The sequence below is a fragment of the Aquarana catesbeiana genome, linkage group LG11 (assembly GCF_042186555.1).
Source record: "Aquarana catesbeiana isolate 2022-GZ linkage group LG11, ASM4218655v1, whole genome shotgun sequence".
Lineage (NCBI taxonomy): Eukaryota > Metazoa > Chordata > Amphibia > Anura > Ranidae > Aquarana > Aquarana catesbeiana.
The window spans coordinates 184,748,021-184,763,823 of record NC_133334.1 but is presented as its reverse complement, the minus strand read 5'-3'; the positions used below and the strand labels follow the sequence as shown (position 1 = coordinate 184,763,823).

General features: G+C 43.7%; 1 protein-coding gene across 6 annotated transcripts in view; it reads left to right on the top strand.

Moving 5' to 3' along the window:
* NFATC3 (nuclear factor of activated T cells 3) overlaps positions 1-15,803 on the top strand; it is a 1,265,763-nt gene that overhangs the window by 1,074,207 nt on the left and 175,753 nt on the right. For all 6 annotated transcript variants that reach the window (XM_073605111.1, XM_073605108.1, XM_073605107.1 and 3 more), the window contains one exon: positions 208-1,218. In XM_073605111.1, the coding sequence (XP_073461212.1) occupies positions 208-1,218 (1,011 nt within the window). The remainder of the gene's footprint in view (positions 1-207; positions 1,219-15,803) is intronic.

Here is a 15,803-nt window from a genome sequence, read left to right as displayed (position 1 = left end):
TGTAACACTTAATTGGCATTCCACTTTCAGGTCAAAGACAGAAAAAGTGTTAAAGCAACTGGATTAGTATGAAAGCAAAGGAACTAAAATGTAGTAGTATTGTAAGATTTTGCCTGGGACAGTTTCTTTACTAACTTTGTTCAGGTTTCTTAAACAACAAACTTGAGTATTACATGCAAAATCTCATGTTACTTGTATTTTTTTCAGCTTTACAGAAAGAAAAATGCACCAAGGAGAATGATCTGCCAGCTGTGTCTGATACATCCCTGCACCATGTTGTTAGTGTTTCTGGGCAACAAGTTCTGCATTCCGATAGGCCTTGTTCTGGTCAGAGATATAACCATGAGAATATAACGTGCTCATTGGAACAGGCTTTTGGATGCTCTTCTCAAACAGTGTACTCAACACTGATGAACCAGAGAGTTCCAGACCCTTCACAAGGTAGGAACATTAATGGGAGATCAGAATTCCTGTCTTCCACAGTGCAGCAGTTTTGTCCTTTATCGGCTTCTGCTACTAGGTCTTCCTATGCATCTATGCAGTCTAATGTATTGCACAATGGACAATCAAGTCTTCCTCTCCATTTAGCTCCTGCCCAGGAGTATGATCCCTTGCATTTTCAGCAAGAAATAGGTATACCTCGGCAGCTCAGCCTTAGTCAGTCCATGGCAATTGCAGAGTTCCATGCCTCCACCACAATCCCTACATCCTCTTTCCCTTCCATTACTGAACCATTGATCCATGTAATGCAATCGCCACAGCTTCAGCAGATCAGTTACCATTGTCAAAATACTGAGCAAAATACCATCACTTCAAATCAATTCTCTGGGCATCCACCATCTCAGCTTACATCTGTTTCTCATAATCTTACAAAACCTGGCCCTACCTCTTCCCCAACTAGTGCTGCTTTATCTTCATTAACACACTCGCCAATGTCTAGTTCATCCTCTCCTCAGCTGCCGAAAATGCCGTTTAAATCTGCCGCTTCAAGTGTAGCTGCTTCATCACCATCACTCAACCCCATGGCTCATTCTGGACAACTACCTGCTCAAACAGATAGAGTTGGACTGAGTAGACTTTCCTATCTTCCCACTCATGGCCACCAAGAAATTCAGGAATCTTCTTCATTCCATCCTGATGACTCATTTTCTGAGGCACCTGAGGATGGTGAGCTGGGTTTCCAGACAATTGGCTTGCAGGACATCACTCTGGATGATGGTAAGAAATGTAAAATACCTAAAATGCATAAATTGTTGATAAAATGCCTTTCATTGTCCTTTTGTAGGGGATGGGCACACTGCATATTGTGCAAGAGCTGGTTAAATGTTTACATATTTTAATTTCTAGATTGTGTGTGAAATGTTATAGAAAATATCTGCATGCACAAATTACAGCAAGTTCTATTGTTGCATGGAAATATTATGGAAGAGTAGCAGGAATGTATGGAGTGTAGTTACTCATATTAACCAGTCAAATTAGTAAAAGGTGTATGAATTGATTTTCTTTATCGTACATCATGGGACAAAGAGCACCATAATAATGACTATGTGGGTTATACGCTTACCTTTAGGTGATTGGACACTGTCAACCAATAGTAAGACGGTTCCTCCAATATAACCCCTCCTATACTGGAAGTACCTCCGTTTTTTCGCCAGTGTCTCGAAGGTGATGGTCATGGCTGTTGAAGCTCTTCAAATTTCTTCCAAAAAAAAAAAAAATGTCCCACTGAGGATGTTATAATCGGATCCATTCGGATGGCATAACATAGCTAAAGTGGATGGTACCCAAACCTCGGTTCAAGAACGAGGTATTGCTTGTAATGTGTCCTATTTAGGCACTGGACCCTTGTTGGTATTCCTGGTCAATCTTGCCCAAGGTAAACCAAAAAGGGTGCTTTACAGGTCCAGGGGTGTGGACCCCAATATATGGGGGACCCGGTCCCTGAAGGACCTTAGAGGAGCTACCCACCGTGATGGGGGAAGATTGGGCCTGGTAAGACAAGCCCTGCTGCTTGGGATGGTGAGTACTCCCTTTGGGATTCTTTTATATATACATGTATATATTTCCCTGTAAAAACTGCTGGTAAACCTGTGTCTGGGATTACAGATGGCCAGTTTTGGCGCGCATTTTTGAATTCTCGCGTGTGCGCCGCCGGTGTGTGTGTGCGCCATTGGCGTGCGCGTGCGCGTGCGCGTGCGCTGCTACTGTGAGCATCGCGGATGTGCCGCCTGCGTCAGGATGACGCATGCGCCATGCGGTGGGCGTGCCGCCAATCGCTGATGCGCGCGCTCACTCTCAAACTAAAGCTTTATAGGGATGGAGCTCCTGGCATGCGCGTGGACAACACAGAGCGGTATTTGGGCACGTGAGTCTGGTGGTCTTGGACACAGTGGTGACAGGTTAAAGGCTGGTTATAGTTTGTGGGGAGTACTCCTTTTCTTCCTCGTGTGTAAGCAATGTCTTCCAGAAAACTAGGTATAGGGAACAAGGCAAGCACAGGGGTAAGAGTCCCTCCTCTAAAAACAGGAGACCAACCCCATGCTGATACGGCCTCAGTTTCTCCAGAAAGACCTGTGGCATCTGACCTGGCTGAGCCATTGCATTTGTCAGGCATAGTGGCCACTACCAATATACCTGCCTCGGCTTATGTTACAAAGGATGATTTGGCATCTGGCTTAGCGGGCCTTGAGGGCAAAATAGCTGGCATGACCTCTATAACACAGGGGGGAGGAAGCGTAATAGATCTCCCTCCCCTGAGCCTGGGCCAAGTGGTGAGTCACTAGAGCACCAGGACTCTTGTAGCCAGATGGGTCCAGGTGGTCTGGAACCAGAATGGGCGGAGGATTTGGAAGAGGGGGTCATAAAAGCCCGGGAGGAAGTAGAGGCTGAAGAATCCTCGGCTGAGGACTCTGGCTCTGAAGAGCCAATTTCAGCCTCCCATTCCCAAAAATTGTTTATCCAATCTCTAACTGAGATGGTACAAACTGGGTTTAAGTTACCCCCGATTCAGGAGTCTGGACTCTCCTGTTCTACTTTGGGATCTTTGCGACCTCAGCAAATTTCCCAAGCGTTCCCTTTGCATCCAATACTGGAGCAGGTGGTTTACAGGGACTGGGAGCACCCTGACAGGATATACTTACCTCCAAAAAGGTTTTCTGTCTTATATCCTATGGAGGAGAAGTTCAGGAACTTCTTTATCTTCAGTAAATAAAAGTTTAACCTGTCCAGTGGATAATACTCAGGTATTTAAGGATCCGGCTGATAAGAAGCTAGAGTCCTTATTAAAAGCCTCCTTTTCGGTGGCTGGTGCAGCAGTTCAGCCAGCAGTTGCAGCTATTGGGATTTGCCAATCCCTAAAGGATCGCTTTAAAAGGCTGGTAAAGAGCCTACCTTGCCAGGAGGAATCTGCTGAGGAATTGTCGGAGATTCCTCATGCCTTATGTTTTGCAGTAGACGCATTGAAGAACTCAATTCAACAGATGTCTTGTTTTGCGTTACTGTCAATCCATATGCGCAGAGTCTTGTGGCTAAAGAACTGGTCTGCTGAGACGCCATGTAAAAGGCTACTTGCAGCTTTTCCATCCGATGGAGAGTGCTTGTTTGGCGAAGATCTGGATAAATATATCCAAAAGATCTCTGGAGGAAAGAGTGCCCTACTCACTATTAAAAAAAAAAGTGAAGCAACCCTCGTATAAAATTCCCAATGCTCCAGGACCTAGTGCTTCTTCCCCTAAGCGGTATCGACGGCCTCAGCCGTCGGGATTTAAAAGACCCCAGGGTCAGAAGAAGCCCTGGACCCAAAAGCCACCCAAGCCCAGCTCCAAGTCCTTGTGAAGGGGCGCCCCCGCTCTTGCGGGTGGGGGGCAGGCTTCAGCTGTTTGGGGAGGAGAAGATGCCTATTCCTAGCTTTACACCATCTGCTGATGCAGGGGGTAATTGTAAAGGTTCCGCACGAGGAAAGATTCAAGGGGTTTTACTCAAACCTATTCACTGTGCCGAAACCAAATGGGGACGTAAGGCCCATTTTGGACCTCAAGGCTCTCAACTTCCGCATGGAGTCGGTTCGATCAATAATAAAATCCCTGAGAAAGGGAGACTATTTAGCGTCCATAGATATCAAGGACGCGTACCTTCATGTGCCGATCTTCGGTCCACATCAAAGGTTCCTACGCTTCGCTGTAGAGGGCAGTCATTTCCAATTTGTGGCACTACCTTTTGGCCTGGCCACGGCCCCCAGGGTCTTCACATTAAGTGATATCTATATATTTAATGCACTCTTTGGAGTGTATATGTGATTTGGCTAATCAGCTTTAAGGAGACTTTGGTTATGGTATAGTTTTATGAATGTGTAAGATCTAGTTGGCTTCCCTAAGGTCTCAGAAAGTCTCCGTAGTAGGATATTTGGACGATCTTCTTCTAAGGGAATGCTTTCGCCCCATATTAGTTCAAAACGTGTCAAGAACAGTACGGGTTTTACAACGCCTAGGTTGGATGCTAAATATGGACAAGTCAGCTCTTTGTCTGACCCAAGCCTTGGTGTATCTGGGTCTGGTTTTGGACACCGCCCAAGAAAAGGTGTTTCTTCCTCCCTTAAAGGTCGCCTCCATAGTGGAACTTGTACAGAAGGTGAAAAAACAACTAACACCTTCTATTCGGCTGTGCATGAGGTTACTGGGCAAGATGGTGTCATCCTTCAGCGCAGTGCCATACGCACAGTTACACTCCAGAGTGTTCCAGAACAGTATTCTAAAGGCCTGGGACAAGTCAGCTCGAACCTTGGATCAGCCTATGGTTCTATCTCCACTGATTCTATGGAACCTCTCTTGGTGGTTAAGAACCAGCAACTTGAAAAGAGGGAAATCTTTCCCACTGGTAGCCTGGAAAGTCGTAAACACGGACGCCAGTCTTCTCAGCTGGGGAGCAGTCCTAGAGGAAGCGTCTGTTCAGGGAATATGGTCCCAGACAGAAAGGAACCTGCCCATCAATCTATTGGAGATTCGGGGAGCTCGTCTGGCTCTGCGATTCTGGACATCCAGATTGCGGGGTCTTCCTGTCAGAGTTCAGTCCGACAACTCCACGGTAGTGGCATATATCAACCACGAGGGAGGTACCAGGAGTCAGGCAGCCCAAGGAGAGGTAGATCATATATTGACTTGGGCAGAAAAGCATGTGCCGTTTCTGTCGGCAGTGTTTATTCCGGGGGTGGACAATTGGCAGGCGGATTTCCTAAGTCACCAGAAATTGTTACCAGGGGAATGGTCCCTGCATCCCGAGGTTTTTCTACAGATCTGCCAATACTGGGGGACCCCAGATGTGGATCTGCTGGCATCCAGATTCAATGCCAAGCTGGACAGGTTTGTATCCAGGACCAAGGATCCGCTTGCTGTCGGGATAGACGCATTAGTAGTTCCTTGGGATCAGTATTCTTTGATATATGCCTTCCCGCCAATCCAAATTCTGCCGCACTTACTACGCAGAATACAGGAGGCCCCAGCATGGCCCAGGAGATCATGGTACTCGGAGATTGTGAAGTTGGCAGTAGGGGACCCATTGGTCCTTCCTTGCCGTCCAGACCTGTTGTCCCAAGGGCCCATATTCCATCCTTCTTTACGGTTGCTGAATTTGATGGCCTGGCTATTGAGACCAGACTATTGAAAGACCGTGGCATTATGGGTTCAGTCTTGTTTACTTTGATAAACTCTAGAAAGTCAGTTTCTAGAGCTATCTATTATAGAGTCTGGAAGTCATACATTTCTTGGTGTGAGGAGAGAAAATGGAACCCTCGTAGGTATACGATTGGAAGGGTTCTCACCTTTCTCCAAGCAGGAGTAGACTTGCAGCTCGCTTTAGGGACAATTAAAGGACAGATTTCGGCCTTATCGGTTGTTTTCCAAAGACCAATTGCATCCCATTCTTTGGTGCGAACCTTTGTCAAGGGAGTTGCACACCTGAGGCCGCCGCTTAAACCACCTTTATGTCCCTGGGACCTAAATTTGGTACTGTCAGCCTTACAGAGTCAACCCTTTGAACCTATTAGGCATATCCCTTTTGTCCTATTGACCAGGAAATTAGTTTTCTTAGTGGCTATAACATCGGCTAGAAGGGTGTCAGAATTGGCCGCCCTTTCTTGCAAAGAACCTTTTATGATTCTTAATCAGGACAGAGTAGTCATGCGCCCTCGTCCGGATTTTCTACCGAAGGTGGTTTCCAAATTTCATTTGAATCAGGATATCATTTTACCTACCTTTTTTCCAAACCCTAAGACTGGGGAGGAAAGGTCGCTTCACTCACTGGATGTGGTGAGGGCGATAAAAGTTTACTTGGAAATGTCAGCTCCCTTTCGGAAGACTGACTGTTTTTTTGTCTTGCCTGAAGGTCCTAAAAAAGGACAGCCGGCAACAAGTTCAACTATATCCAGGTGGATTCATCAGACTATTATCCAGGCGTATGGATTAAAGCGCAGGGTTCCACCCCAGATTTAAAAGCACACTCCACTAGAGGGATTCGTGCATCATGGGCAGTACGCCAACAGGTGTCTATGGCTCAGGTTTGCAAAGCGGCCACTTGGTCTTCAGTTCATACGTTCACCAGGTTTTACCAGGTGGATGTGAGATCTCAAAAAGAGGCTGTTTTTGGCCACAGCGTGTTGCAGGCAGCTTTACAGTCTCAGGCCCGTTGGGCTTAGGGATAATGTGTTCCCCCCCTCAGGTGCATTGCTTTAGGACATCCCACATAGTCATTATTATGGTGCTCTGTGTCCCGTGATGTACGATAAAGAAAAACGGATTTTTAAAATGGCTTATCTGTAAAATCCTTTTCTTGGAGTACATCACGGGACACAGAGATCTCTCCCCTCTTTCTGGGATCGTCATTGCTTGCTACAAAACTGAGGTACTTCCGGTATAGGAGGGGTTATATGGGAGTAACCGTCTTACTATTGGTTGCCAGTGTCCAATCACCTCAAGGTAAGCATATAACCCACATAGTCATTATTATGGTGCTCTGTGTCCCGTGATGTACTCCAAGAAAAGGATTTTGCAGGTAAGCTGTTTTAAAAATCCGTTTTATTATAGGTACCTCGGCTTTGCATATTTTCTTTGCTTTTAAAGGAAAGACAATGTGCCTTTTTTTTTAGTGCAGGTATAATTTTTGAATATATGATAGTTTTCTATGCAGCTACTTACACAACCATTCATACTGCCTTGTTAAACTCTACATAATTTTTAGATGTTTTTCATTTGTATACATAAGCTTAAGCTGGCCATACACTAGTAGAATTTAGTTGAAAATGTTAGAGAATTAATTTTGAGAACTTGTTTGATCTTGGCAGCTATTATGACTGGCTTGCGTCTGTCCAGGGGTTACCCCCTGTATTGGAGGGACAGGGTATGTAGAAGAGGGTGAGGGAGTGCCTGTATGTGAAGATCGATTTGATCGTGAATATGCAGGATGATATGGCTAACAGGCTTAGTGCGGAGGTGGAGTCTTTGTGGACACAGCATCAGAGGGACAAACCAAATGGTAAATTGTTTATGGGTTACATGTTATGGGCCCCCTAATGTTAAGGAGGCGACCCATCTCCTTTCACAGTAAAGAATGGCGGGGAGGTAGGGCAATGTTCTAGTCATGGGGGACTTCAACTGTTCGAATACTGATTGGGCAGGCGGAACTGCACTCTTAACTAAGAATCATCATTTCTTGAATGTAATGCAGGACAATTTCATGAGTCAAATGGTAAAAGCTCCAGCTAGAATTAATGGTCTGCTGGACCTACTAATTATATGTACATGAAGCATAGTCAAAATGGTTACATATGTACCCACAAGCCGTGCAATAAATAGGATCAATCCATAGAACACTTAGAGGCAAATTGAAAAGAAGAATGCTTTCAGATTGTTTGAGCTAGCATTATAGAACAGTTTGAGAGGCTTCAGCCCTCCTTCATGTGCTTTTATGACCTCCTTTTAAACTGCATTTGACATTTAAGTGAATATCAAGGCAGAAACTTTTTTCTAGCAGTAAGGGCCAGTTCACACCACATGCAGTCCAGTGCGTTTTTTTCTGCATCAAAAATACATAGAAAGTAGATTATATGGTTTTCAATGGCATAGTTCACACCAGTACAGTCAGTTCCAGGGCTTTCCAGTTCCAGAAAAAAAAGTAGAACATGCTGCATTTTTCCTGCACTGGACTGTACTGGAACACAATAAAATGCACTGGAATGCATCAAAAATGCACTGGACCCCAGTACAGTGAAAAAAAAGAAAAAAAGCATCTGGAATGTATCTGGAAGCACATTAAAAATGCACCGGAACATGCCAAAAATGTGCATGCAAAAGCGCATCCGGAACAGATCTGTAGTGTGTTCTGGAGTGTGTACAGTCAGTTCCAGGGCTTTCCAGTTCCAGAAAAAAAAAGTAGAACATGCTGCATTTTTCCTGCACTGGACTGTACTGGAACACAATAAAATGCACTGGAATGCATCAAAAATGCACTGGACCCCAGTACAGTGAAAAAAAAGAAAAAAAGCATCTGGAATGCATCTGGAAGCACATTAAAAATGCACTGGAACATGCCAAAAATGTGCATGCAAAAGCGCATCCGGAACAGATCTGTAGTGTGTTCTGGAGTGCGTTTTTGTGGTGTAAAAGAGAAGTGCTGTCCATTTTTTTTTGTTATTATTGCTATCCAGGGCTTTGTTTGGGAGATTAATTTCCTGTCCTGCTGACAGTGGTTTCACAAGACAAGATAAAATCTGCAACTGGAGTAGAGACACTTTAGGATGGATCAAGATGCTTTTTGCATTTGCAAACAAAAGCTTGTGTACACTAGATGGCACTCTAGACCAGCCTTTTTCAACCAGGGTGCCTTCAGGTGTCTTCAGGGGTGCCTTGGCAAAATACCTAGGAATTGCCCAAAAACTGTATACAAGCCAGCAGGTGGATCAAGCCTGTCTATTAGTTACAAAAAGCCACGGGTTTTCATTGTGCACCATTACAACCTTCTTTCCACCAATGTCCTAACAACAATGATATTGTCAATTAATGAGGAGGAAGTTGAGCACCTGACCCTCTCCGTCAGTACCAGGGTCACATTAGCTGAGTGAGGGAGAGAAACTGAGGGAGAAGAGAAACATTGCAATACTAATCAGTACAAGTGTGCAAAGGTGTATTTGCTTTGGAAGAATAAATCACCACTAATGTTGGGTGTCCTATGCGTGTTGATGTTGCTACATTATGCAAAACTATTCGTTTAGTTTTTTTAAACTTTAGAATGGGGTGCCTCAAGATTGTGTTAAAAATGTAAGGGTGCCTTGACTGAAAAAAGGATGAGAAACACTGCTCTAGACAACTTTCAAATCCTTGTCTATCACTCTTATTTTTCCTTCTAATCTCGATTTCTTGGTCTTCAACTTTTATGAATTTGGGTGATCTGACCGTGGATAATTTGGAAGAAACTGTGGCCTGAACATTATTCTTGTCTTGTTGTGCTTACCTCACTCATTATCCTCCCCTGATATCAGTGGTTACATTAACCACTTGCCGACCAGCCTCCGCAGAATGGCACGGCTGGGTGAAAGGACGTTATGCAACGTTGATTGGCCCTGTGGCCACTAGGGGGTGCGCTCGCCCCCCTGAGCCGATGCGAGTGCCCTGCGGTCACTATCACCGCTGACACACGGAGAGAACCGGGATCTGTGTGTGTAAACACACAGTTTCCAGTTTTCTGAGGGGAGAACAGACAGATTGTCTGTTTGTATGAACAGCGATCTGTCATCTCCCCTGCACAGTCCCCTCCCCCCTTCAGTTAGAACACACACTAGAGAACACATTAACCCCTTGATCACCCCCTAGTGTTAACCCCTTCACTGCCAGTGACATTTTTACAGTAATCAATGCATTTCTATAGCATTGATCGCTGTATTAATGCCAATGGTCCCAAAAATGTGTCAGAATTGTCTGACATGTCCGCCATAATGTCGCAGTCCTGATAAAAATCGCAGATCGCTGCCATTACTAGTAAAAAAAATTAATAATAAAAATGCCATAAAACTATCCCCTATTTTGTAAACGCTATAACTTTTGCACAAACCATACGCTTATTGCAATTTTTTTTTTAACAAAAATATGCAGAAGAATACATATCGGCGTAAACTGAGGAAAAAATAGTTTTCTTTATATATTTTTGGGGATATTTATTATAGCAAAAGGTAAAAAATAAAGCTTTTTTTTTTTTAAATTGACGCTATTTTGTTTATAGTGCAAAAAATATAAAAACCGCAGAGGTGATCAAATACCACCAAAACAAAGCTCTATTTGTGGTAAAAAAGGACGTCAATTTTGTTTGGGTGTAACGTCGCATGACTGTGCAATTGTCAGTTAAAGCGATGCAGTGCTGAATCGCAAAAAGTGCTCTGGTCAGGAAGGGGGTAAAATCTTCCGGGGCTGAAGCGGTTAAAGAGGTCTGTTCACCTAATTTGTAATAAAAACATATTTGCCATTCTGAAGCTTCCCTCCAACCACTTTGCATATTATTTTATATATACTGTGATTCTGTACTTGCCAAATATGCTGCAGAAATCTCCCTCCACAAAGTCTGACTGCATCCATTTTAACTGTGGGCAGCTATAGCCTGTTCACTTCCTGGATTTGCACAGACACACAGAGGCACACCTCCAGCTTTGCATCCCTGAAGCTCTCATTGGCCCTCTTATGATTCATCCCCCCTCCCTTCCTGGCAAACTCACAGGAGTGAGAGAGAGAGCTGTACATGATATAATAAGCCTAGGCTAATGAACAGACAAGAAAGAGGAAGTGGGCTGTATAAGGTATTTACTGGCAGAAAAAAAAAAATGTTTTACTATCCAAAGTTAAAACAACAAGGGCAGAAGATTTAATAGATGGAAAGTTGAAAAAATGACTGAAGGTCTGCTTTAAGTACCTGCAAATATCTTGCACACTGTAGAAGTATATTTCTGTAAACCAAAGCTGCTAGTTTGAACTTTACGTGTGAACTTGGATTTAAAAAAATTGAGTGAAAAACACAGGCATTTTTTTTCATTGTATTTATGATATTTTCTGATAATGTTTCTGCTTAAGCCCGTACACATAGGCAGAACTGGCCAACCTTTGGCCCGTGTGTACGGCAGCCGGTCTGACAGAAGCCGCCCGGCTTCTGTCAAAGTTGCATAACTGCAAAAGGTCTGCCGATCGGCATCTGATCAGTGCTCTCAACCAATGGCTGAGAGCATTGACCAGTGTGTTCTGGCAGGGGGGCCATCCCCCTGTCAGAATACAATAGCTCAGTGGCAAGATATCTGTACTACCATCAGATAGTTAGTACAGCGGCTCCTCCCGAGCTCTTCAGGTTTTTTTTTCCTTCAACCCGCTGGGTTGAGCGGAAAGAAACTGCTAGTGTGTACCAGGCTTTAGTGACCTGCTTTCTTTGTTTTGAAGGAGTTTTTGCTGCAAGCTTTAAGATAAACACTTTATCCTAGTTGTACAGGACACGACCACTGGCTACACGCATCGGGTCCTCCGCCGTGCAGCACGCGTACCCTCTGGTGGCTGAAAAGGGGAAGGATGTACCCGTACGGGGTTTCGTCCAGAAGAGCCATTCTGCCGCAGTATAACCGGTCGGGAACCGGTTAAAATGTATTCATAGTAAAAAATACCACTCACAAACCGCTTAAAAACACGGGCTTACAGTGCCTTGAAAAAGTATCCATATTGTCGTCGATAAACCACCATACTCTTTTGCTCTAATAAGCGCCCATTCAGTCTAATGGTATAATGCATCTTTAAATAACCCATGTGTTTTTTTTTTTTTATTATTATTTATATATATTTTTAATAAAGAAAAAAGGTGGGTTAAATCGGAAAGTATGATTAGTAAAGTTACTCTCGGAAAAGTGATATGGATCCCGACACACATAAGAGATTTAGATGGGCACACTCACACGATTACACGGACAGCTATGGCAACGTGGGACGGGGTACACAAACGGGAAAAGTGGGGGTATAATTCCCCACTGATACCACTAAGCGACACTTATTATTTTGCACCAGGGAAAGAGAGGTTTTTTGGTAGGTGGATTAAGCATAAAGACGTACAATTAAAAGATATTACACTCAACGGTAAAATATGTACTTTTCAAGAATTGATTAATAAAAAAGATGTTTTAGAAATAAATAGGTGGAGGTATGCACAGTTGAAACACTTTGTGGAATCCCTACCCCAGCCGATCAGATCGGAGGACAGCCTGGTTCCATTTGAGCGGCTGTGCCTGGCAACAGACGGTAGGAGAAGGATTTTGAGGACTTAAAATTTTTTAAATGGATTAAAAATATTGGGTCCCCCGCCATTTATTAAAAAATGGGAGGAAGAGATGGGAACAGGAGGCATGGAGGTAGACATTTGTAAAATACTAAGGTTGACACATGCTATATCACCGGATTGTAGTTCGTTAGAAATGAACTACAAGTGCTTGGCACGATGGTATAGAACTCCAGACAAATTACATCAATTTCAAAGGGAGACCTCTAATCTATGTTGGAGGGGATGTGCAGAAATCGGAACTATGTTCCATATTTGGTGGACATGCCCTAAAATAAAAGTCTACTGGAAAGAAGTATTATTATTAATAATAGAAGAAATTACTGGCACTAAAATACCTGAAGAGCCATGGGTATGTCTGTTCCATGGGGTTAGTATGTCCATCAAACAATATAGGAGATCACTGCTGCTCCATCTCCTAAATGCAGCAAAAAGTGTAATCCCCCGACAGTGGAAGGACCCCGAGAGCCCTTCATTGAAGCATTGGCTAGGTAAAATTAACAAAATTTATAACATGAAGTTCCTAAGGTTTAGTGGCGAAATAAGAGAAGAAGGGTTTAAAAGGAGATGGAAAGATTGGGAAAAGTACAAGCAATCACCGAGATACGCCAAAAGGATGGTAGAGTGAATGAAGGTGAGAGGGCTGGATTATAGATAGGTACTTGAAGAGATTTGGGGGTGGATGGGGGGGGGTTGTAATTTTGAGACTAAACTGATGTCTTTGCAAGCGAACACATCCCCCCCAGACGATCGTTCTGAGCCTTGCACAGGGGCGCTTCGCTGGCGGACATAGCCCCACTCTGCACACACTTCTCTACAGCTTTCCACTACCAAATGGATCTCAACCAGCCTCAGTCTGCCCCAGTCAGCTCTTTAGAGTGGGCTGCAGGAGTACTAACACTGGGAGACACCATGACAATACATATTAAAATACATCTTCATAAAATTTCCACAACAGTCCCTCCTCTTGTCACATGCTCCCATGTATCCCTCAATGAATCTTGATCTTCTTCTTACACCATGAAACGAATCAGTCCTTACAGTCCATATGAGTCCATAAAAAGGAAAACATGGCTTGATATGTAGACTCTGTTCTTCAGGAGGGATGACCTAGAGGAGGACATGAAGGCCGGTCGGTCTGGGATCCTCTGTGTCTTGTACCTGGGTTGGGCTTCGGGGCATCTCATCTGCTCGGGCTCTCGTCCAATCAGGCAACAGTAGCACCTCATCACATCATATAGAAGGAATAGAAACAAAAACAACATGAGTATATATACCCCTACTTCCTTCGACTATGATCCGCTGCAAAGTAAAAAAATCCCCAAAGATTCCCAGACCCTTAACCTCCCTGGCGGTTTTCCCGAGTGTGGCTCGGGGTTAAATTTCAGTACCATTAGCGGTAACCCCGAGCCACACTCGGGATTGCATTGGAGGCTCCTGGTGCAGTGTACTTACCTTGTCCCCAGGATCCTGCGATGTCCCCCCGCTGTGTCTGCGGACTCTGTCCTCCGCCCAAAGCCTCTGTGTGCCGGGCTCCGTTCCCTGCAAGCATCGTGAGGCATAGGACGGAGCCCGGCGGCAAATTAAAAAAATTAAAAAATCATAACACATACAGTACACTGTAATCTTACAGATTACATTACTGTATGAAATTATTTCACATCCCCTTTGTCCCTAATGCTTTGTCCAGTGCCCTGCATGCAGTTTTATGATATATCCTGTTCTTTCTGCCTGGAAACTGGAGATTATCCATAGAAACCAAAAGGTGTCCCTTTATGTCAAAAGTGGCTTTAGACCAGCTAGATAGTAAATTCTAACACTTGCAGAATTGAGCGATAGTGAATCGTGGGGGAATTAATTTTATTATTATATTATTATTTTTTATATTTATTTATTATATTATAATTTATGATTTTGTGTTTCAAACTTTATCATACCCGGGATATCTACTAGACTCTTGTTTTGGACAGATTTAAGTGAGTTATTGCTAAGAATTACAGGCCTACAATATAAAACGCCACATTTCTATGCAAAATAATGGTACCGCTTTGAGACTCAAAAATCTGACATAATCATACCACCAGGGAGGTTAAAAGGACTCAGCCTTCACTAGCTATAGCTCTGGCTTTGCCTTGCAGGGATCAAACCTTATCCATATGGGCCTGAACTTTGTCACTAGTATCCCCGATCCAGATATAACAATCTTTACCTATGAAATCACAGGAGCCCCCCTTGGATGCCAACAAATAATCATGGGCCATCTTTTAATAAAAAGGTCTTGGTTTGCCTTTATTCCTGTGGGAACTTCCTTGTAGCTTCAACAGTTACATTAAACATCCCATCCTCAATGGATGAGAAATTGTTCAATCATTTCATAAGCTCAAGCCCCCACCGTGTACGAGCAGGAAACCATGCCCAGACCTTCCAGCTGTCCCTGCCATTCTTACCTTCTCTCGTGCCATCAGATCCTCATGATCAGCCGCGACATAAGATGCTGTGACGAGTTTCACCAGCACACATGAACCTCTTGCATTAGGGGAATTATCTTATAAAGCTGTAGATCCGCATTAATACCAAACTAAAGTTGAAGCACACTTGTGGGCTACCTAGTTGTCTCGATACCAAAGCTGGCAGGAACCAGAGCTATTGTTAAAATTATAATTAATTTTACCCTCTAGAAATGTATTGTTAAATTCTATTGACAAGTGTCTGTTTGGATTTTACTAGTTTGTCAAAACTCCTCATACCAATATGAACATCACATATAGCATGTACCGCTGTCATCACTGGGGCACTAGAGCTCGGTGGAGACTCAGAGTAGACCCAACCATGTGTCCTGTTCGCTTTTTTAGCTAGTTGAAAAATACACTTTAAATATATAAATAAAGATACTCCTCATCCTTTGGTGTAGTTGAGCAGCTTCTTGCAGTGGCTGGCGTGGATCCAGTTGTCTCGTCCCTCAAGCTTCTTTACAATGACTCAGTCACCTGGTTGGAAAGAATGTAAACCGTTTATTGTGTCAGGGTCCAGGAGGGATTCATGAACCCTGTGGTGGACCTTTTGATATTCATGTTACAGTGACTGCACCTACCCCATCAGCTGAGAATGTATGTGACAGCTGCTGAGGAAAGTACTACTCTGGTTTTGGTTGAACTCCAATAACCCAGACGTGGGAACTTAATGACTGTGGTCACTGCATAACCTGTGCTTGGCTTACCATCTGGGGTGTAATACCTGGAACCATTGACGAAAAGGTTCTTATGGGAGCGTCCTTCACCAGACTGCTGCTTGCTGATTCAAATTCCATCAGAGAAAGACAGTTTATAGATAGATAAATATAATATAGAATTAGAGCGGTTAGTATTATTGGTTTGAAAATTGTCATTCTCACCACTATCACCCCCCTTTTTTCTTCCTCATTACAAACTGGAGGAAGACAAGCAGGGTTTAGAATGGTGCAGAAAAAA